Source organism: Salvelinus alpinus, chromosome 29 (genome assembly GCF_045679555.1).
Source record: "Salvelinus alpinus chromosome 29, SLU_Salpinus.1, whole genome shotgun sequence".
Taxonomy (NCBI): Eukaryota; Metazoa; Chordata; class Actinopteri; order Salmoniformes; family Salmonidae; genus Salvelinus; species Salvelinus alpinus.
The window spans coordinates 20,474,972-20,495,883 of NC_092114.1; the positions used below are offsets into that span (position 1 = coordinate 20,474,972).

At 43.2% G+C, this 20,912-nt stretch overlaps 1 protein-coding gene across 1 annotated transcript in view; it reads right to left on the minus strand.

Annotated features, from left to right (window-relative positions):
* Positions 1 to 2,808: 2,808 nt before the first annotated feature.
* cap2 (cyclase associated actin cytoskeleton regulatory protein 2) overlaps positions 2,809 to 20,912 on the minus strand; it is a 32,584-nt gene continuing 14,480 nt past the window's right edge. The window contains 11 exon segments of the mRNA XM_071375112.1: positions 2,809 to 5,500; positions 5,632 to 5,772; positions 6,025 to 6,107; positions 6,319 to 6,442; positions 9,902 to 10,077; positions 10,553 to 10,669; positions 10,672 to 10,732; positions 13,509 to 13,614; positions 13,804 to 13,889; positions 14,508 to 14,651; positions 19,870 to 19,947. Of these exon segments, the coding sequence (XP_071231213.1) occupies positions 5,417 to 5,500; positions 5,632 to 5,772; positions 6,025 to 6,107; positions 6,319 to 6,442; positions 9,902 to 10,077; positions 10,553 to 10,669; positions 10,672 to 10,732; positions 13,509 to 13,614; positions 13,804 to 13,889; positions 14,508 to 14,651; positions 19,870 to 19,947 (1,200 nt within the window). The 3' untranslated portion in view covers positions 2,809 to 5,416.

Here is a 20,912-nt window from a genome sequence, read left to right on the forward strand (position 1 = left end):
TATCATATTGGGTGAGGCAGGTTACCGGAAGGTATAATCGAATTAAAATGGAATTAAAATGGAAAAGAGTGAAAATAAAATTGAAATATATACAAAAAAGAAGAAAAATACAAAAGTACACGAGAGGACGAACAAAAACACGTCTTCACTGCTACGCCAACTGTGCTGTGATGCGTCACAAAAGTACTGAACCTTTCTATTCTCATAGCTTCTACATATTGTAAATTAAAGATTATTTTATCCTAAAATAATTATTATATTATTGATTGATTGACTATGACTTTTCAAATCACCCAGTATTGCCATCTGCAGCGTTAGTTCTAGGTAAATGTAGCAATTCTTCAGACATTCCTGGACTTGTGACCAAAAACGATCTACATATGGACAGTACCAAAATAAATGAAAAAGACAATTGACTACTTCAAAATGGAGATGGCCTCAATGGCGTTGGCCGTGCTCTCTGACACCATAATGGGACAGATGCAATGTCTATGATCGTAAAAGACTATCTGTTTTTCTTGCTCTGAGCTTGTGGAGACAATGACTGAATCCATTTTCCCAATTGTTATTTTAAAAACCCTTCATTTCACATTGCAGAGGAAGTGTTGCTTCGTTATTAGGCTATACTTCAGGAAATTGATTGTCATCAATTGTTATTATAGTAATTCATGTATTGTTAGTGTAAAATGCCTATAATGTTTTAAAAGGCTCCCCATGTCACTCTCTCTAACAGTGGACCAAAAGGCACCTGCGTCTCATTTTTATATTTGACATTTAGCAGAAGCTCTTATCCAGGTGCTGCGGAATTATTTAACATACTCTTTGAAGAGGTAGGGTTTCAGATGTTTTCCGAAAGATGGGCTTCAGGGGAAAGCTTGTTCCACCATCGGGTGGTCCCGTGTGGCTCAGTTGGTAGAGCATGGCGCTTGCAACGCCAGGGTTGTGGGTTCATTCCCCACGGGGGGACCAGGATGAATATGTATGAACTTTCCAATTTGTAAGTCGCTCTGGATAAGAGCGTCTGCTAAATGACTTAAATGTAAATGTAATGTAAATGGGTGCCAGGACAGAGAAGAGCTGGGACTAGGCAGAGTGGGAGCTGCCCTCCCGTAGAGGTGGGAGGGCCAAGAGACCAGAGATGGCAGAACGGAGTGCTCGCGTTGGGGTGAAGGGTTTGAGCAGAGCCTGAAGGTAGGGAGGGGCAGTTCCCCTGTCTGATCAGTAGGCAAGTACCATGGTCTTGTAGTGGATGCGAGCTTCGACCGGAAGCCAGTGGAGTATGCATAGGGGCCGGGTGCCATCGTAGAATTTGGGAAGGTTGAACGCCAGGTAGGTAGCAGCGTTATGGATAAGTTGCAGGGGTTTGATTGCAAAAGTGGGGAGCCCAGCCAACAGCGAGTTGCAGTAGTCCAGACGGGAGATGACAAGGATTAGGACCTGCGCCGCTTCCTGTGTGAGGTAGGGTCGTACACTACCGATGTTGTAGAGCATGAACCTGCAGGAGCGAGTCACTGCTTTGATGTTTGCAGAGAACGACAGGGTGTTGCACAGGGTCACGGCAAGTTTCTTTGTACTCTGGGAAAGGGGATACCGCCTACAGAACCATGTATGGATCCATTGGACCCCACACCTTCCACTTCCACCAGATGTGCCTCAACTTCCCCCAGACATGTTAACATTGGGAGTGGGACCAAATGGAAACGTGCAGTGGGTTCAGAGTCGGGCACAGAGTAAAGGAGCCCAACCCAGCACCCTACAGAAGAGCTCTGAGGGAGCAGGCTGTCAGTGGGACAGGCAGAGCTTCAGGAGAAGAGCATATTAGAAGGCCCATATGCCCCATCTAAACATGGACCATCAATCTGAGGAGATGATGGAACCAGACAAAAAGAGAAGGCTCTCTGGGAACCTGCAGTCAGGAGGACCCTTTAAGTGCCTGTAGCAGCCCACGGTATAGTCAAGATCTAACTTGAGCCAGATTCTGAATTGTAGTGTGTTCTGACAAAACCAGGAACCCCTTGTTGGAATGGGGCATGCCAGTGATTCAGGCACTGCTTTCCCGGAGAGCATGCAGAGGGAGGGGGGATTCAGGGCTTAGCAGGGTCTACAGGATAGAACCTCCACCCAGCGAAGGCCTGTACCATCTCTGATGTCACAGGAGGGAGAAAGAAAAGGGAACGTCTCGTCACCATCAATGTCTTTCCCAAGCAAGACGTCTCCTCCTCTCAGCCCTGTTCACACTCATCGATCAACAGGACCAAGTAGTCCATCACCATGGAAGCATGTTTTAGAACAGCCCATGAAACATATTCCAGAACAACGTTGAAGGAGACACTCTTGCCATGCTGTCCACTCAGGACTCGGAGGGCCTCGGGGTGATTGCTCACTGTGCTTTGTTATCAAGGAGCCCACTAAAGGACCAGACTAAGGTATTTGATAGTGGTAGAGACAGTAGATGTGGTGCTGATAAAACCCTGCAGGAAGAGGGAGGAGATGCTCTCAGGGAAACAGTTAGCAAACACTAACAATGTATATGCATGTATTTGAATGTATGCTAGTGCAAACAGATGAATGAAATGATGAACATTTTAGATGTTGTTTTGTGTGTTGTAGGTTTAGGTTCCTAATGACTGGAATGTAATCACTTGTTGTTTGAGCTATCATGGTCTCCACTCGAACATTTATTATGTTTCCAGTTTAAATTCTCTGAACATTATTGCTCTTTTCCATATTTATGGCACTGAATAAAATGTACCACAAAAAAAATTGATTATCAAGTCCAAACCAATATCAAAACACGTCACACAAGCATTAAAGTTTAGATTTCATTTTGAAAAACGATAGACATTTACATACACTAAATTCACTGCTGGGTATGAATTAGAACATGTGACAAGCACTACTTGTGTATTTCCTCTCTGGTGCTACTGAATGCATTTGTGCACCAATACAAAATGCATTAAAGAAATGAAAACATAATTTTGAAGTTTACAGTAGGGTATTCCGACTAACAGGGAAATAGACAAGACTTCAGTGCGCATTGAACATGACGACAAACATTTCTCTCTATGTTGATTTGTATCTACGCATATTAAGGCTTACAAATACAGAGCTGGTAATATTAGAACAATCTATTGGTGGTGATACTATAAACATATATATTTGGGTTAGGCACATGAACAAGAGATAAGCAAGTTATATCTTACAAACTAGATATCAAATGCAATTAAACTCTCGCTATTGTTATCCTTTACATTTTTTACCTTCCATTTCACTATGACAATTACATTTGCTTGAGTAATACTGACATCTAGTCTGCTATCAATGCAATATACACTGAACAAAAATATAAATGCAACATGTAAAGTGTTGGTCCCATGTTTCATGAGCTGAAATAAAAGATCCCAGAAACGCCCCATAAGCACAAAAGCTTATTTCTCTCAAATGTTGTGCACGAATGTGTTTACATCCCTGTTAGTGAGCATTTCTCCTTTGCCAAAATAATACATCCATCTGACAGGTGTGGCATATCAAGAATCTGATTAAACAGCATGATCATTACACAAGTGCACCTTGTGCAGGGGACAGTGAAAGGCCACTAAAATATGCAGTTTTGTCACATAACACAAAGCCACAGATGTAAAAAAAAAAGTTGAGGGAGTGTGCAATTGGCATGCTCACTGCAGGAATGTACACCAGAGCTGTTGCCAGATAATTGAATGTTCATTTCTCTACCATAAGCTGCCTCCAACGTTATTTTAGAGAATTTGGCAGTACGTCCAACCGGCCTCGCAACCGCAGGCCACGTGAATGGTGTCGTGTGGGCGAGCGATTTGCTGATGTCAACGTTGTGAACAGAGTGCCCCATGGTGGTGGTGGGGTTATGATACAGACAGGCATAAGCTACGGACAATGAACAGAATTGCATTTTATCGATGGCAATTTGAATGCGCAGAGATACCGTGACGAGATCCTGAGGCCCATTGTCATGCCATTCATCCGTCGCCATCACCTCATGTTTCAGCATGATAATGCACGGCCCCATATCGCCAGGATCCGTACACAATTCCTGGAAGCTGAAAATGTCCCAGTTCTTCCATTGCCTGCATACTCACCAGACATGTCACCCATTGAGCATGTGTGGGATGCTCTGGATCGACATCTACGGCAGCGTGTTCCAGTTCCCACCAATATCCAGCAATTTCACAAGTCATAATCAACAGCCTGTTCAACTCTACGCGAAGGAGATGTGTCGCGCTGCATGAGGTGGTCACACCAGATACTGACTGGTTTTCTGATCCACATCCCTACCTTTTTTTTTAAAGGTATCTGACCAACATATGCATATCTGTATTCCCAGTCAGTTAGGGCCTAATGCATTTATTTCAATTGACTGATTTCCTTATATGAACTGAAATAGTTGCATGTTGCATTTATGTTTTTGTTCAGTGTAGTATAAAAAATACATTTACAACTCTATCATGCAATATAAACATGATACAACCGTTGAGTCGACAGCTAGATGTGAATAGTTGAGTATAGTAGAGTATTACAGCAAACCAAAACAGTGTATGCTAGGACATCCTGTGGAACATACTCCAACTGGCTGTTCAATTCCATCCGTGGGACATTCTCTTCATCCTTCTTCTCATACAAATCCAAAGTCAATGCTTGACCTCATTTCTCAATACTTTCTGCCCCAATCCAATAAAATCACCACAACAGTGCACAAAACAACATGACAATGCCAAGGAGGACTGAATCTGAAGGTTCTCTCCAATCAAAATGCACCTCCATAATGCATCTTAATACAGTTTGTCTTATCAGGGTTGCATTTTCTGCTTTAAATTTGAAAATATGTAATTATATTGTACCCATATGTACACATGATTTTATTGCTATGGCACACACATGTAAGTGTGATACTTAGTTTAAGAGATACCTTATTTTGCACCAGCAGATTTAACATAATGGCTACACTTCCTCTTTATTCCAAATTTGAATGCAACTTTTTAACTAGTTTGCAAGTTTAACTAGTTCTACACATGACGAAACCTGACAAATACTACCTGCGTGTTTAAATAGTAGACCTACCATAATTCTGTAGATAGTACAGTAGTTTTGTGGATGAGTGCTGTGCGACCAATAAGCTGAACAAACAGTTCCATAACAATCTACCATTTCAAAGTGCTGAGAAAAAAAACAATAACAAGTCATCTTAATGGATACAACCAGGCTTTACAATCAACCTACAGTACTACTAGCTAGTCAGTTACAGTGTCTGGCTTGTCCTTTTATTACTTGTAATAGCCAGCCTATATGGGTTTGTGAAATCTTTGACGTAGAGGGAAAAGGGAGGAGAGGAAGAGGAATAAGTGGGGGTGTGAGAGAGATGATGAGGACGAGAAAGTATCAGCGATCAGCCAGCGATCTCTGTGGGTTCTGTCACCAGTTTGGACCCGTCCCAAACCGTCTTGAACTGCTCAGGAACTGGGAACTCCCTCTGTTAAACACACAATGTTTAAAACAAAACCACACTTAGCCACACTCTCACTCAGTCTCATACTTACACTCATCTCTCTCTCACACACAGTCTGAAATGCAAGCACTCCACACACTTTCATACACACTCACATAGTCGTCGTCCTGCGGTACCAGGATGTTCATTTCAGAGCTCTTGGCGCTGATAATCTCACAGTCCAGAGCGTCCTTACTCAGGTAGACTTGGCAGCCCTCTGTCTTGTTGATAGAGATGGTGGGAACTCTACCCATCACCTGGACAAAAGTGGGGCAGAGCATCAGCACAGATTCTTCTATCTTATAACTAGTCTCGAGACTGGAATTTATCCTGACCATGTAACCTCACCAGAAGAAATTGTGGCCCAACATAACGTATAAAAATAAAAGTGGCAGTACCTTACATCTACTATAGCTTCATAGCGGGTACATTTGAGTTGAACTTCAGATGCAGAGAGGAAAGAGATGCCATATGTTATTTTCTAGAACATGTATGAAATTTGAGCTGACCTGCAACTTAATGTCTTTAGAGTTGATGACTTCCATAATGCCAACAACGTTGTCAAACACCAGACCAAGCTTCTTACAGTTATCTGTCAGAGGTGAACATCACAGAAAAACATGAAATCGGTGAAGGTTTAGAGAGAGAGATAGAGAGATACAGGTTTGATGCTGTCAAAGACAACAAAGAAATTGTCCACTGTACAGTATATGGCCATGCCTTTGCAAATGACGTTGCCGTATACATAATCAAATCTTAATAACAGAACTATAACAAATAAAACAATGGATGGTTGAACTCACCCACAATGATGGAGTTGATCTTTCCTTTAATCTGTAGAGTAGAGTTGCTGCAGCCGAAGACATAGGCCACCTGTCTCAGCTCTGGCTCCTCGATAACCAGGTCATGAGCTTGGTCAAAGTACTCCTGTGGGGTGAAACAACAAACAAGACCTGTGACCATCTGACCCATCTCATGTTTGACCCTTCACTTTTGGATGACCTCATTGGGTTTAGCACCAGACATCACAATCGCCTCTGAAAGAGTACAGTCATAAAAACAGCAGTCTTGGTCTTTGAATCTGTGAGGAATCTAAACTTTCCTGAATCACTAGGAAAAAATGATTAAGGGCCTCCATGTCCTCCATTTATACTGAACAAAAATATAAACGAAACATGTAAAGTGTTGGTCCCTTGTTTCATGAGCTGAAATAAAAGATCCCAGAAACATCCCATAAGCACAAAAAGCTTATTTCTCTCAAATGTTGTGCACAAATGTGTTTACATCCCTGTTAGTGAGCATTTCTCCTTTGCCAAAATAATACATCCATCTGACAGGTGTGGCATATCAAGAATCTGATTAAACAGCATGATCATTACACAAGTGCACCTTGTGCAGGGGACAGTGAAAAGCCACTAAAATATGCAGTTGTCACATATCACAAAGCCACAGATGTAAAAAAAAAGAAAAAAAAGTTGAGGGAGTGTGCAAATGGCATGCTGACTGCAGGAATGTCCACCAGAGCTGTTGCCAGAGAATTTTATGTTCATTTCTCTACCATAAGTCGCCTCCAATGTAATTTTAGAGAATTAGGCAGTACGTCCAACCACCCTCACAACCGCAGACCACGCCAGCCCAGGACCTCCACATCCGGCTTTTTCACCTACGGGATCGTGTGAGACCAGCCACCCAGACAGCTGAGGAAATAGTGGGTTTGCACAACCAAAACATTTCTGCACAAACAGTCAGAAACCGACTTAGGGAAGCTCATTTGAGTGCTCATCGTCCTCTCCAGGATCTTGGCCTGACTGCAGTTCGGGGTCATAACCGACTTCAGTGGGCAAATGCTCGCCTTTGATGGCCACTGGCACGTTGGAAAGTGTGCTCTTCAAGGATGAATCCCAGTTTCAACTGTACTGGGCAGATGGCAGCCACCGTGTATGGCATTGAGCGGTTTGCTGATGTCAACGTTGTGAACAGAGTGCCCCATGGTGGCGGTGGGGTTATGATACGGGCAGGCATAAGCATAACACAATTGCATTTTATTGATGGCAATTTGAATGCATAGAGATATTGTAACGAGATCCTGAGGCCCTATGTCTTGCCATTCATCATGCCTGCATACTCACCAGACATGTCACCCATTGAGCATATTTGGGATGCTCAGGATCGACCTATACGACAGTGTGTTCCAGTTCCCGCCAAAATCCAGCAACTTCACACAGCCATTGAAGGGGTGGGACAATGTTCCACAGACCACAATTAACAGTCTGATCAACTCTATGCGAAGGAGTCGCATCCCTACCTTTTTTTAATGGTATCTGTGACCAACAGATGCATATCTGTATTCCCAGTAATGTGAAATCCATAGATTAGGGACTAATGAATTTATTTCAATTGACGGATTTCCTTATATGAGCTTTAACTCAGTCAAATCTTTAAAATTGTTGCATGTTTATATTTTTGTTCAGTGTAGACAGGTTTGGGTAGTAATATAATCCATTACATGTAAGGGATTACAAAAAAACGCTAACTGTGATCTGTTACGTTACCAGCAAAAATATTGTAATCAGATTACAGATACTTTTGAAAAACTAGGATTGGAACTGGGATTACTTTTAAATTCAGAAAGGATGTTTGCGGAAAAAAAATATTTGACACTTCTCTGTTTTCTCAAAGACATTCAAATCAGCATTGAAAAAAGACACAAGTTTAACTTTGTTCCACCTGAGCGAGTCTGACCAGAAGTCAGAGACCACTATGATGACACACCAAATGGGTTTGATGGATCGCGGGAAAAGAGCAGGAATAGGCTTTTGTAGGCTACAGTCCCAGCTATGTCTTCCAATGGTGCGACTGCAGTCGGCAACCAAAGATTATCCAACTGGAATAAATGCTTGGAGGTAAGGATGACAGCAGTGGTGTAGTCTACAGCGATACAGATATAACTTATTATTGATATCTACATAGAGCATTGATGTGAACCACACTGCTGCTCTCTTATTTAGCTATTTGTGCCTCACAGATTGTGGTTGTTGTGGATGGCTGTTCACAAATCTGTGTATTTGAACCCAATAATGGTTGAATTCAAGAAGTTTAAGCTGCCTATCAATCATTGTTTTTGAAACCAGTGGACAGCCAGTGAAAAATGTGCTCTTGCAACAGCTGCATAGGGCAGATCCCAGCCTATGGAATAAAAGTTGGGCTTTTATTGCTCAATCTAATTCATACTGATAAAAAATAAATAATTCATAGGCCTAATGGACACATGCTCAAACTTGCACACTTTTGATAGACTTAAAAGTGGCAATTTGTAGTTGCTACATCCAGTTTTGGACTTATATATCCATTGAGTCTTGAAGAATATAACTTATAAATGCCTCATGAGCTTAATTTAACTGTCACACTCCATGAGAAACCAAAATATTACCTTGTTTTACTCCAATGTTTATAAACATTGTAAATGTAACAATCTGTATAGCCTCATAACATGGTTAAAACAATCATTTATATATCATGGATGGTCAGTCTTTGCATTTCTCCAGGCCCATCCCTCATCTTTTTACCAAAACAGGTTGCCATTTTGTTATTGTTTAATCTGTGGATTTGCCCTTTAAACAGCTGCATATTATCAAGATATCAAAATGTCACCAACAGAAAGGTAAACAATAGGCCTATAGCAAATGCAGCATATGGCATTCATTTTTCACATGTAAATAGCACTTTTCAGTAGTTCTCAAAGCATGCCATTCCATGAGTGCAGCATTTATTTTTCAACTCGAATCAACGAGCCCAATCAGTCCTCCATGACAACAAAATCATAAACAACAAACAGAGTAAGGCTGGCTAATAAGTCCTTTGTTTTGGGGTCATGCTCAGGCAAAACAATTTGGATAATCTATACTTCCATAATTCCAAGTCCTGTTCTTGAAGATCAAGGGGTATAACATTTATTGGAATGACTGGAATTCTAATAGACTTCGGTTTTTAATGTAAAGATATAATTTAATCGTATTATTATCTGTAGTAGAAAGCGATGGGTTAGAAGAAGCCTACATAACCAACCCATAAAGTAAAATGTAACATCCATATATGGCCAGCTATGTTAACTTTAACACTGATTTATCCTGCAATAGATGTCATTCTGTTGGTAACATACCTTTTTGTCTTCTTCTAATGTCTCTTAAGGAGAAAGTAATCTGAAAGTAACCGAATGTAATCAGATTACGTTACTGAGTTTGGGTAATCCAAAAGTTACATTGCGGATTACAATTTTGGACAGGTAACTAACGGATTACATTTACAACGTAACCTACCCAACCCTGAGTGTAGATAATAGGACAAATTAGAAGCCTGGCATGCAAGGCAATATAATAGGTAACGTACCACCCTCCATTTCTTCCCCTCCAGCTCCAGTATGGGGGGTCGTTTCTGGGGAGGCGCTCTGTTGGAGGAGCCTCCGGGGTTTCGGCTCTTGGGTGGGGAGGCATGATGCTCTCCTCCCTGGGAGCGAAGGGCGGAGTTCTTATGGGTCATCTGGTCCTTTGAGATGTGCTTTAATGCTAGTGGACAGAGAGAGGGTACTTACTTGTATTCACTTGTTTAGAAGTTATTGTTTTAGTACAAAAATCTATAATAAAATGTATGATCTCAAAATCAAACAAATTTTACCCTAACTGTTGATTAATAAACACCATAGAAATCTAATGACTATTTCTATGTCCTCAAAACACAGCAACTCTCTTCAATTCTCCCTCTCTTTCTCCTTCTGTTTCTCCTCCTCTTCTCTCCTGTCTTGGCTACCTTTAGTGATGTCAGCTCCCTGGTTCAGCTGGGCGAACAGGGCTGAGTGCTGGGCAGTGGTGCTCTCAGGACTCTGTAACTGTTGATTCAACCCACATCCTCCCTCTTCAACTCTCCCTCCCTTTCTTCTTCTGTTTCTGTTTCTCCTCCTCCTCCTTTTCCCTCCCTCCCTCTCTCCCACTTCTGCAGTTGGATCAGAGCTCTTCAACCCCTGGGTGACGGTGGCTTGGCTACCTTTAGTGATGGCTTCTCCTTGATTCAGCTGGGCGAAGAGAGCTGAATGCTGGGCCGTGGTGCTGTCGGCCTGGGGCGGTTCGCCTGTGAAGACTGGTGGCGGTCCAGGGGGTGTGGAGGGGGAGGGGGGCAGGGACCACCAGGGGCAGGGGAGAACAGAGAGGGAGGCGCAATGGGACCCTGTGGGAGAGAGAGCGAGAGAGAGAGAGAGAGAGAGGCATGTTACTGTGAATCAAGACAAGATGATGGTGAGAAGGGTTCTGGAAATACAGTTGTACTTCTTCCCCTGGCCAGCAGGTGGAGTATAGGACAAATATTTATATTCAACTGGTTTCTTATAGCAGAGGTGCCAAAGCCAAGAGCTGGGTTAAAACAAAAGCCTTCACACCTTGTCCCTGTGGCTCTCCAGGACCATAGTTGTCTAACCCTGGCCAATAGGAATCTTATCTAAAGTGGAGCTGTGTCAGGGGGCTGTTCTTGATATGCATATGACGATAAAGTACAGATCTAAATTCTCTGACTGAGGCTGGGATTCAATCTGACAATGCAGGTTTTAAAGGCAATGTTTGCAGAAATTGCATTCACGGTAAACGCTGCATATGCTGGGTCAATCAGAGATTTCCTTTAAATGTCAGGTGTGGTATAACACAGTTCTAAGGCGGGTTGGATTGAATCCCGGCCTAAGTCCTGCTGCTCTACTATAGATGCCTTTTTTTCTCACTGAAAGCCTTACTTACCAAGCTAATGAACAGATTAATGTAAAGCCACCTGCCTGCCAACTCCAGTAAAGACAAGCAGACAGTCTCTCTGTCTCTTTCTGTGTCGGTCTGTCGGTCTCTGACTGCAGACTGCACAGCTGCCGCGGATAGTTACACATGGTCCACCTTCAACGCTCAAACAAGCCACAACAGCTGTACATATGCCCAAGAATTAGAGCTGAGTGCAATGAAATTAAGTCCGAGCTGTGTGTGTGTGTATATGTGTGTCTGTGTGTGAGAGTGTGTGCATGTGTGCCTGCCCTTCTGAACAGCAGCCGCCAGATTAGAGTTAGGAGAAAAGCCCAGTAGTTTAAGTTACGCCGTGGGGTGTGTTGAAGCAGGTGTGTATGGCCTGAGACACAGGGCTTTTGTTGGGTCTTTCTTTTTTGAAGAAAACCTCCATTAAAGTCCACCCTGAGGACCACCTGTCCTCTCCCCCCACACACACACACACACACACACACAACCCTGACACCTAACGGCAGGAGGGACAGCTGACATACAGCCACTGCATGCTCTCGGGTTTCACTCCATACACACACACTCTCGTGCACAGGCACACACACAGTCCATCAAATTGTGTGGCAGCCTGTGTCCCTCAAAGGACCACACAGAGGATTCTGGCATATCACTGAAAAAAGACAGTGGCCTTGACCTGAGTTCAACACTCAACATTTTAGAGACTAAATGTGAAGTTAAGGAGTTTTACTTTTAGTTTTATTATCACATAAAAAGCCAAACAAATAAACGCTTCACTTCCACTGGAAGCAGGGATATGATTTCTGACTGGAAACCTGCCCTACAGTCGGACTTTCTTTTCAGAGAGGAGGGGAAGAGAAACGATGTAGGATCTTAATTTGATCACCCTGTTGTTGCAGGAAATTTCAGACTTGATTTGCCCTAACAAAAAATGTATCAACCAGTGGAGGCTGGTGAGAGGAGCTATAGGAGGACGGGTTCATTGTAATGGCTGGAATGGAATAAAAGTAACGGAGTCAAACATGTGGTTTCCATATGATTTGATATCGTTAAATTAATTACATTCCAACCATTACAATGAGCCGTCCTCCTATAGCTCCTCCCACCAACCTCCACTAGTATCAACATCTACAGAAATGTTCATTAATTAATTATCAACTAATTAATTATAATCCACACAATAATTTCCAGTTGCTGCAGGATTATTTTCCTGCTGTGAGAAACTGGTCAAATTAAGATCCTACATCTGTAGAAGAAGAGCATGAATTCCCAGCAAACTTTCATAAACAGAAGTGTGTGTGATGGGACAGGGTGGGGGGGTTTGACTCTACAATTGCTCGATTGAGAACCACAAAGCAGCCACCAGAACACCAGGGACCAAGTCGTTCATACAGGCTGGTCCTTACGCAACCAGCTGCCTGCCTGCATTACTACACATAGAAATATACACTGCGGGGTAATTAACATGAGAACTACTGTACATCCTAAATGGCGCCATATTATATAGTGCACTACTTTTGACCAGTGCCCTATGGGCTCCATGTAGGTAATAGGGTGCCATTTGGGATGCAAGCCCTGAACCGCTTCAGCAATATGGCAACGGAAAACCACAATCAGGCTCTGCTACACATGAAAACAATTGGACATGCCATAATAATCAGACTATTATGTCTCGAAGCGAACTGTAATTCATTGAGTCTTGTTCCTGTCTGTTTAAACCTGTATGGCAAGCAGGGTTATAGTTCATCCATAGGGCCAGGAGCATTTTCTGACCATGTGACCTGATCACGAAAAATCCTGGTCCTATTTATCCAATGTCAGATAAAAGTTCTGAGAAGTTAGGCAGTGGGACCTGAGTTTTTCCTGCTCAGGTTACACAGTTGGGAAAAACTCATGGCCCTGTTCCTATTCCTCCAACATACGTCGAAGTGCTGTGTGCTCAGGGCAGGGTTGAGGAGGTTGGATCAGGAGCTATTTGCTGCTGTAACACATGCAATAGATAATGGAATGTAGAGGGAATGTCCCACTGGACGTTAGCTAGAGGATTGTAGTCCTGAAGCACTGTAAATTACAGTCTGTAATAAAAAGACATAGAAACTGTTCATGATGTCTTTATATGACTGATGTTTTTCTATTGTCTCACTCCCAACTCAATACTATGATAATATAATTACACTGCTGTTACACTGTTTTGTAACTATGTTATGAAAGCTACTCACAGTCTTGCTCCAGACCAGGCCTGTTGTGTGATACTGTTTAATGAAGGCCTGAAGCTCAGTCCAGATGGATAGGTAGGACCTCACCCACTCCACATGACGCTTGTCTCTACAGAGAGAGGGACAAGAGGAGAGGGGGATGAGAATTAGTGAGATGTAAACAGAGACGGACGAAGAGAGAGAGATACAGACGGACAGACAGATCAGGAAGAAAGAGAGAGGTATTCATAGAGCAACAATAATCTGCAAAGTTGCTTATCAGCAACAGTTGATGTAATCCACCAGCAGCCATACTCACGAGTCTTTATAGTCTTTCAGAACTCTGTTAGTGTAGAAAATGGCAGCATCATTCATCTCCTTCACATAGGGAACTGGCTTCTGGCTCTGGAAGAGAGATGGAGACACCAGAGGAAAAACTTGTAAAACAAAGCTGACCCCATATAAATTCAGACAGCTCTGCTCTGCATTCAATGACATATGGATAGAGAAATGGAGAGAATATTATTATGTCACTCACCACCTATTGGACAGAAATGCATTAAACCACAGTGACTGTACAGTAGACAAGCCATATATATACACATACAAAGGATAGGCCACATGCATCTTTGGCTAGTGTCGAGCAAAGACTCAAGAGAATGTGGTGACATGAGCGTTCAAACAGGTTTGACACAAATCATGTGAAACAGTGGCTCCCTGGCAAACCGTAGACTTGTTCTGACAGAGTCCAGACCCCAATTTCAGTCTCAAAGCAGCTTGAGTGGAAGGGATTTGATGAATGTAATGGTATGGATATTATACCAACATTCAACAGAACCAGTTTTTTTTACTGGTAGTTTAGAAACACAAAGGAGAGGGAAAAGGAGACACACAGTGAAGAAGATGCATGGTCCAAGACTGTCAGAAATAGAGACCTGTGTCGCTGCCCTATGTGCCACCAAAGTGAGTGAGTGAATGGGTGATGAGGAGGTTAGATAAGTGAACAGTTAGTTTTCTCCTCACCACAGCAACCCAGCCCAGCGCTGGGATGCTCTCGCTGACAGCTGATAGGTGGTTGAATTGGCTACTGCCACGGTTACGCTCCCGGAAGTTCTGAATCTCCTGGATATTCTCTGAGATAGGCTTTAGCAGGTCAGCCAGCTCCATCTGGGAGAGAGATACAAGGGGGGGGGGGGGGGGGGGGTTATAACGGGTTGCCTTGCCCACAAGCAACCTGCCATGCATGCCAGTTAGATGTTAATGACAGTTTACTGGGACTTTATTAGAAGGACCCTATTTTCACTAGGAACTTCCAGATCCCTTCTAGCTTCCATCCTTCTTTCCTCCCTCCCCTCCCAGCATTCCTCTGTTCATTAGGAGATCCCTCTGGCCTTGTAAGGCACTGGGGAAAGGAATGCATTGTTTCCCTAGTAATACTGCTGTACAGTTCTCTTATTTTGACCTGTATCTAAACTGATGTTGCTATGACAATTGAACTAAATATCCCCTGCCTTGTCGATATGCTGTGGGAAAGATAAACAAGTATAATAATTTAGCTTTATTTAGCTTTATTTAGAGAAATTATTTGATTATTCTAAGGCAACCAATTGAATTGCATTATGGGTTAGATACATTTTCTCTTACAAAAATGTATTTTGATTGAACATGCTTTAAGGTTTTGATATGTTGTCACAATAAACACATAATAAAGTACATAATCCAGTGTGTATGAGGTCGTCCAATCAGTGGGAAGATAGCCCCTCCTAAAGAACGTTTACAGACATGGAGAGGATGAAATAATCCTCCTTTCCACCGCATCCTTTAGTAAGACTGTTCAATGGGATCTGGAGAGAGTGAAAGTAAAAAGTCAGTCGACTTTCGTATGAAAGCACTGTCTATCTCGTGTGTCAGAGGGAGAGGCAAAGAGAGAGAACACGTTTTTGAACAAATTCTTGCCCAAATCAGACGCACATGATTTTCATAACCCGAAATAGAAAGTCCTTTCATAGGTAGGACCAACGTCGACTGACTTTTTAGTTTCACTATCTACAGATCCCATCGAAAAGAACTTGCTAAAGGATTCTAAAAAGAAAACCACTTCTACATGAAATGTGATGATAAGGATCAGGAAGTTTTCCAATACATCTGTGATGATGATAAGCCCAGGCGGTCAACAGAGCCGGGTCAAATCATGTGCTCAGGAAAACCTCCCGGCCCTCGTGATGATTCATCTGTCAGTTCTACATATCTCTGAGGCTAGAGATCTCTCTCCCTTGTCTGGCCCAACGCTTCTACCCGCCAGGCTACCTAAAGTGTACGATCAAGCTATTTGATCTGTATCATATAAGCGTACAATATCTGATACCATGGCTTGGCATCCCATATGCTAACATTCACAGACATGCCAGGCTCTGAGCTATAATGCAAACATGATATCAACATTCTCAGTGAAAGTAACAAAGGAAAAAACTCTGGTTGGATTTTACAGTGTAAAGCCTCGCAGCAGAGCAGAGGGCTGGCGAGGCAAGACAGCTGTACTGTGGGATAAACACCCATATGAAAAAATATTATAGTATACTATGATGTAAATACTGTAGTATTACTGTATTTACATACTATAGTATTCACTGTAGTGTTTTTGTGGACATGATTGTAGTATACTGTAGTAAAGTTGACTATAATATAAATACTGTAATATTACTGTTGTATATACTTTAGTAATTACTGTGGTATTTTTTGTTTTATTATCTTTGACATAGAAGTGGGGCTTCCTCCTTGAGGAAACCTACTGGGCAAATACTAAGACCAAATTTTCCATAACCTGTAGGTAGGTAGGCCTGGAGTCTGAACACAATATGTTGGTTTCTCACTCATGGGTGGCACAAATAGGGAGGGGAATGTGTAACCTTTATTTAACCTTTATTTAACTAGGCAAGTCAGTTAAGAACAAATTCTTATTTACAATGACGGCCTACCCCGGCCAAACCCGGATGACGCTGGGCCAATTGTGTGCTGCCCTATGGGACTCCCAATCACGGCCGGATGTGATACAGCCTGGAATCGAACCAGGGACTGTAGTGACGCCTCTTGCACTGAGATGCAGTGCCTTAGACCGCTGCGCCATTCGGGAGCAATGGGTGGAGTATATGCAAATTAAATACTGTAGTATTACTATAGTAAAAACTGTAGTATATACTATACTGTAGTGTTTTTGTAGACATTATTGTAGTATTTACTAGTGTTTTTTGTAGATAATACTGTACTATTTAATATATGTAGTATTCTACAGTATACCACAAAATGTTATAGTAAGTACTACACATGATCGAGGGATACCAGAGTGTAGTATAGTTTTCTATAGTATCCTGCAGTTTACTACAGAATACTATTCTTTCGTAAACTGTAGTCTTTTTTTATGTGGGCACACACACACACACACACACACACACACACACACACACACACACACACACACACACACACACACACACACACACACACACACGGGGTCAGGTGAGCCCAGCTTCAAACACACACACACCCATACACGGAGCGGCTCAAATATAGAACATGCCCATAAAAAGCCACGGAGCACAACCCCGGGCCAGTGCGGTGGAGAGAAAAAACAGGTTTTACCAGCAGCTCTGGGGTCCCTATGGGAGAGCTGTACAGGGTCACAATCACTTTTCCACCAGAGGCAATGATTTAGGTTTATATAAAACTATGTACATGTGAAAATGTGTCCATACAGTATCTGTATGGTTTTTTAGTAGATTTCTCTGGGGGTATATTGATTGACAACAATATATTTTTTGGGGGGCTAAATCAATGCCTCTCCAATTTGAGGATTGTCAGTTCTGCCAATGCCATTGTGGATCGTCACCCAAATTCTCAGAAAACAGCTATAAGAGTCTCTCTACAGCAGGGATTCCCAATCTCGGTCCTGGGGACCCGTTTTTTCTTTCTTCCCAAATCACTACTAGACAGCTAATTCAAATAATCATCAAGCTTTGTAGTTCTAGGCCCAAAAAACTAAACGTGCACCCCTCGGGGTCCCCAGGACCAAGTTTGAGAAACACTGCACTACAGGATCTCTACAGTCTCTCTACAGGCTATAGGCTCTCTACAGTCTCTCTACAGGCTACAGGCTCTCTACAGGCTACAGGATCTCTACAGTCTCTCTACAGGCTACAGGCTCTCTACAGTCTCTCTACAGGCTACAGGCTCTCTACAGGCTACAGTCTCTCTACAGGCTACAGGCTCTCTACAGGCTACAGTCTCTCTACAGGCTACAGGCTCTCTTAACAGGCTACAGTCTCCATACAGGCTACAGGCCCTCTACTGGATCGCTACAGTCTCCCTTAACAGGCTACAGGGCTCTCTACAGTCTCTCTATAGGCTACAGGCTCTTTACAGTCTCCATACAAGCTACTGGCTCTCTACAGTCTCTTTTAAAAGGCTACAGTCTCTCTACAGGCTCTCTTAACAGGCTCTTTTAACAGGCTCTTTTAACAGGCTCTCTACAGGCTCCATACAGGCTCTCTACAGTCTCCATACAGTCTACAGGCGCGCTACAGTCTCCATACAGGCTCTCTACAGGTTCTCTACAGGCTACAGACTCTCTACAGGCTACAGGCTCTCTACAGTCTCTCTACAGGCTACAGGCTCTCTACAGGTTCTCTACAGGCTGCCGACTCTCTATAGGCTACAGGCTCTCTACAGGCTCTCTACAGGCTCTCTACAGGCTCTCTATAGGCTACAGGCTCTCTACAGGCTCCATACAGGCTACGGGCTCGCTGCAGTCTCCATACAGGCTACAGGCCCTCTACTGGCTCTCTACAGTCTCTCTTAACAGGCTACAGGCTCTCTTAACAGGTTCTCTACAGGCTACAGACTCTCTACAGGCTACAGGCCCTCTACTGGCTCTCTACAGTCTCTCTTAACAGGCTACAGACTCTCTACAGGCTACAGGCCCTCTACAGTCTCTCTTAACAGGCTACAGACTCTCTACAGGCTACAGGCTCTCTACAGGCTCCACACTCTCTACAGTCTCTACAGGCTACAGGCTCTCTACTGGCTCCCTACTGGCTCTTAACTGTTAAGTAAAGATACAGGAAGTTCTCCTCACTAGTTCACGTCCACATTGATTTCCTGTTTTTTTGTAATGATATTTACACACTACGAGGTCGAAATAACACTCTGAAATTGTGAAAATTATGCTAATGCACTTTTACTGTAAGAAGTGGTGGGATGGAGTTTTTGGCCCACATCATGACATCACGATCTGATTATTCTGACCAATCATCTTTTATCTGCACATGTATCCTCCTACTATGAAGTGGTAAGCGGGGTAGGCTCTAGTTAGTATAGACGAGCCTATCCGCCAATCAGGGCTGTGTATGTATATATATAAACATTTGTATCAACACACCCATACGATCAGACTGAGCATTTCAATGGCAAAGGCAGCTAAGGGAAATAAGTGATTTAAAAAATATTTAGCTTTTTTAAATGAAATAAACAGTGATTTATTAGACATACAGTGATGATTGAATCATTTAGAAGACTGCATGGGGTCTTTAAGCAAACAGTCCATGCAGCCACCACCCACCACCGTCCTCGCCTCTCCATCTCCATCTCCTCCCTCTCCTCGCCATCTCCATCTCCATCTCCATCTCCTCCCTCTCCTCGCCTCGCCTCGCCTCGCCTCGCCTCTCCATCTCCATCTCCTCCCTCTCCATCCTCTCCTCTTATTCCCTTCCTCTCTGTCCCCTCCCTCCGCTTAAACCCTTCCTCCTTGTTTGTGTATCAGACAATTGGTGAATTCTTTCTCACTGCCTCTTGACCAATGACATGCGAGATAGGAGTTAATCACTTCCTGTTCAGCTTAGGGCTCTGCCCCCCACCCCCCTCCTCCTGGTTCAATACAAACAAACAGCCAATGCGATGATATCACGTTAACCCCCCCCCCCCTTCCTCTCCGTACCCCCTCCCTTTCCCCCTCAATTCCCCATATGTGAATGTGTTGTATTAGTGTTCTTTTTTAAAGGGGGTTAATCCGTATGTGAACAGAGCTCCGGGGCACCGCATGGCTGCCCACTGGCCCAGCAGCACTGGGAAACACAGAGAGGCCTGGAAAAGGCTGCTGCTGGAACACTGGAATGGGTGATACTGAAATGAGCGATACTGAAATGGCCGATACTGGGACACTAATGGGCGACACTAGCTACATTACAGTAGATAACAGTAGATATGTGCACATTGGATAACTGTGTTGAAGTGCAGTGCAGTTGGCCAATAGTCCTGATCCATACACATTTGTTTACTTGCTTTGGGTATCTGCATTCAGGACAGTTCTCTAAGCCATTACACATATCATCCTTACCTGAGCAGGCTCCTGGTGTGTGGTGGCCATTTTGAGGAAGCTTCTCTGAAGCTGCAGAGCGTTGTTCACCATCTCCGCCTGTCGATCACAGAGGAAAAAGGTTCAAATGTCAAATCTGAGGTTATTATAAGCCACACTCTGCACTGCATCATGCTGGTAACAATGCATTAGTCAGGTCCCACGAGGCATGTCCCATGTTTGGGAAAACCTCCAGAGGAACTTTGGAACTTTTGCCATAAAAGGAGCTTTCCTAACTTAAAAAAACACCTCTAACCCACACACCCCCTCCTCCTCATTTCACTGTGATGGGAGAAGGAGATTAAGTGAATGTTGTTTTACGAAAGAAAAGACACATGAAGGCATATACTCCCCCCATCCCCCAGTCCCATTTCACCACATATTAAGGTTATTCCTCTGTCATTCTGCTTTTCCACATATTAAAGTCCTCACTTATTTAATTCCCATTTGAAATCATGTCTCCCTTGAGAAAGGGATTTCTGCAATTGGACTTGCTGCCAGTGCCTGGTATGAATCAAGGTTAAACTGTTGGCTTTATTTTGGGAGTCGGAAGAGAAATCATCAGTGGTTGCCAACATGATTACAGCCACAAACTACACCTCATCTCCCTTTGGAAAACGGCCTGACATCTTGGTGGAAAAGGTGCTTGTGTCGCATTTTAAATATTGGAATGTAGGGTTAAAGTTCAAACACACTCCCGCCATTGGCTTTGTAGGGGACAGGAAACAAACTGTAATTTAAATCACTCCTACTCCTCCCATCTATCTAGAGTGGTTTTCCCTGGCCAAGCCCTGGACCCCACGCAGTCAGAGATTCCCAGAGCCAACTCTATGAGAGATAAAACAAGGAATCTACCATGTCTCTGTCCCAAATGGAACCCAATTCCTTACAGGCTGCCATATTGGATGCATATCTCCATATAATACTAGTCCCATTGACAGAAAGCAGACAGGGGAGTGAAGTGGTCACTAAGTGCTCCTCTCAACATCCCTTCAGCCCTACTGTCACTGGTAGAGAAAATCTTA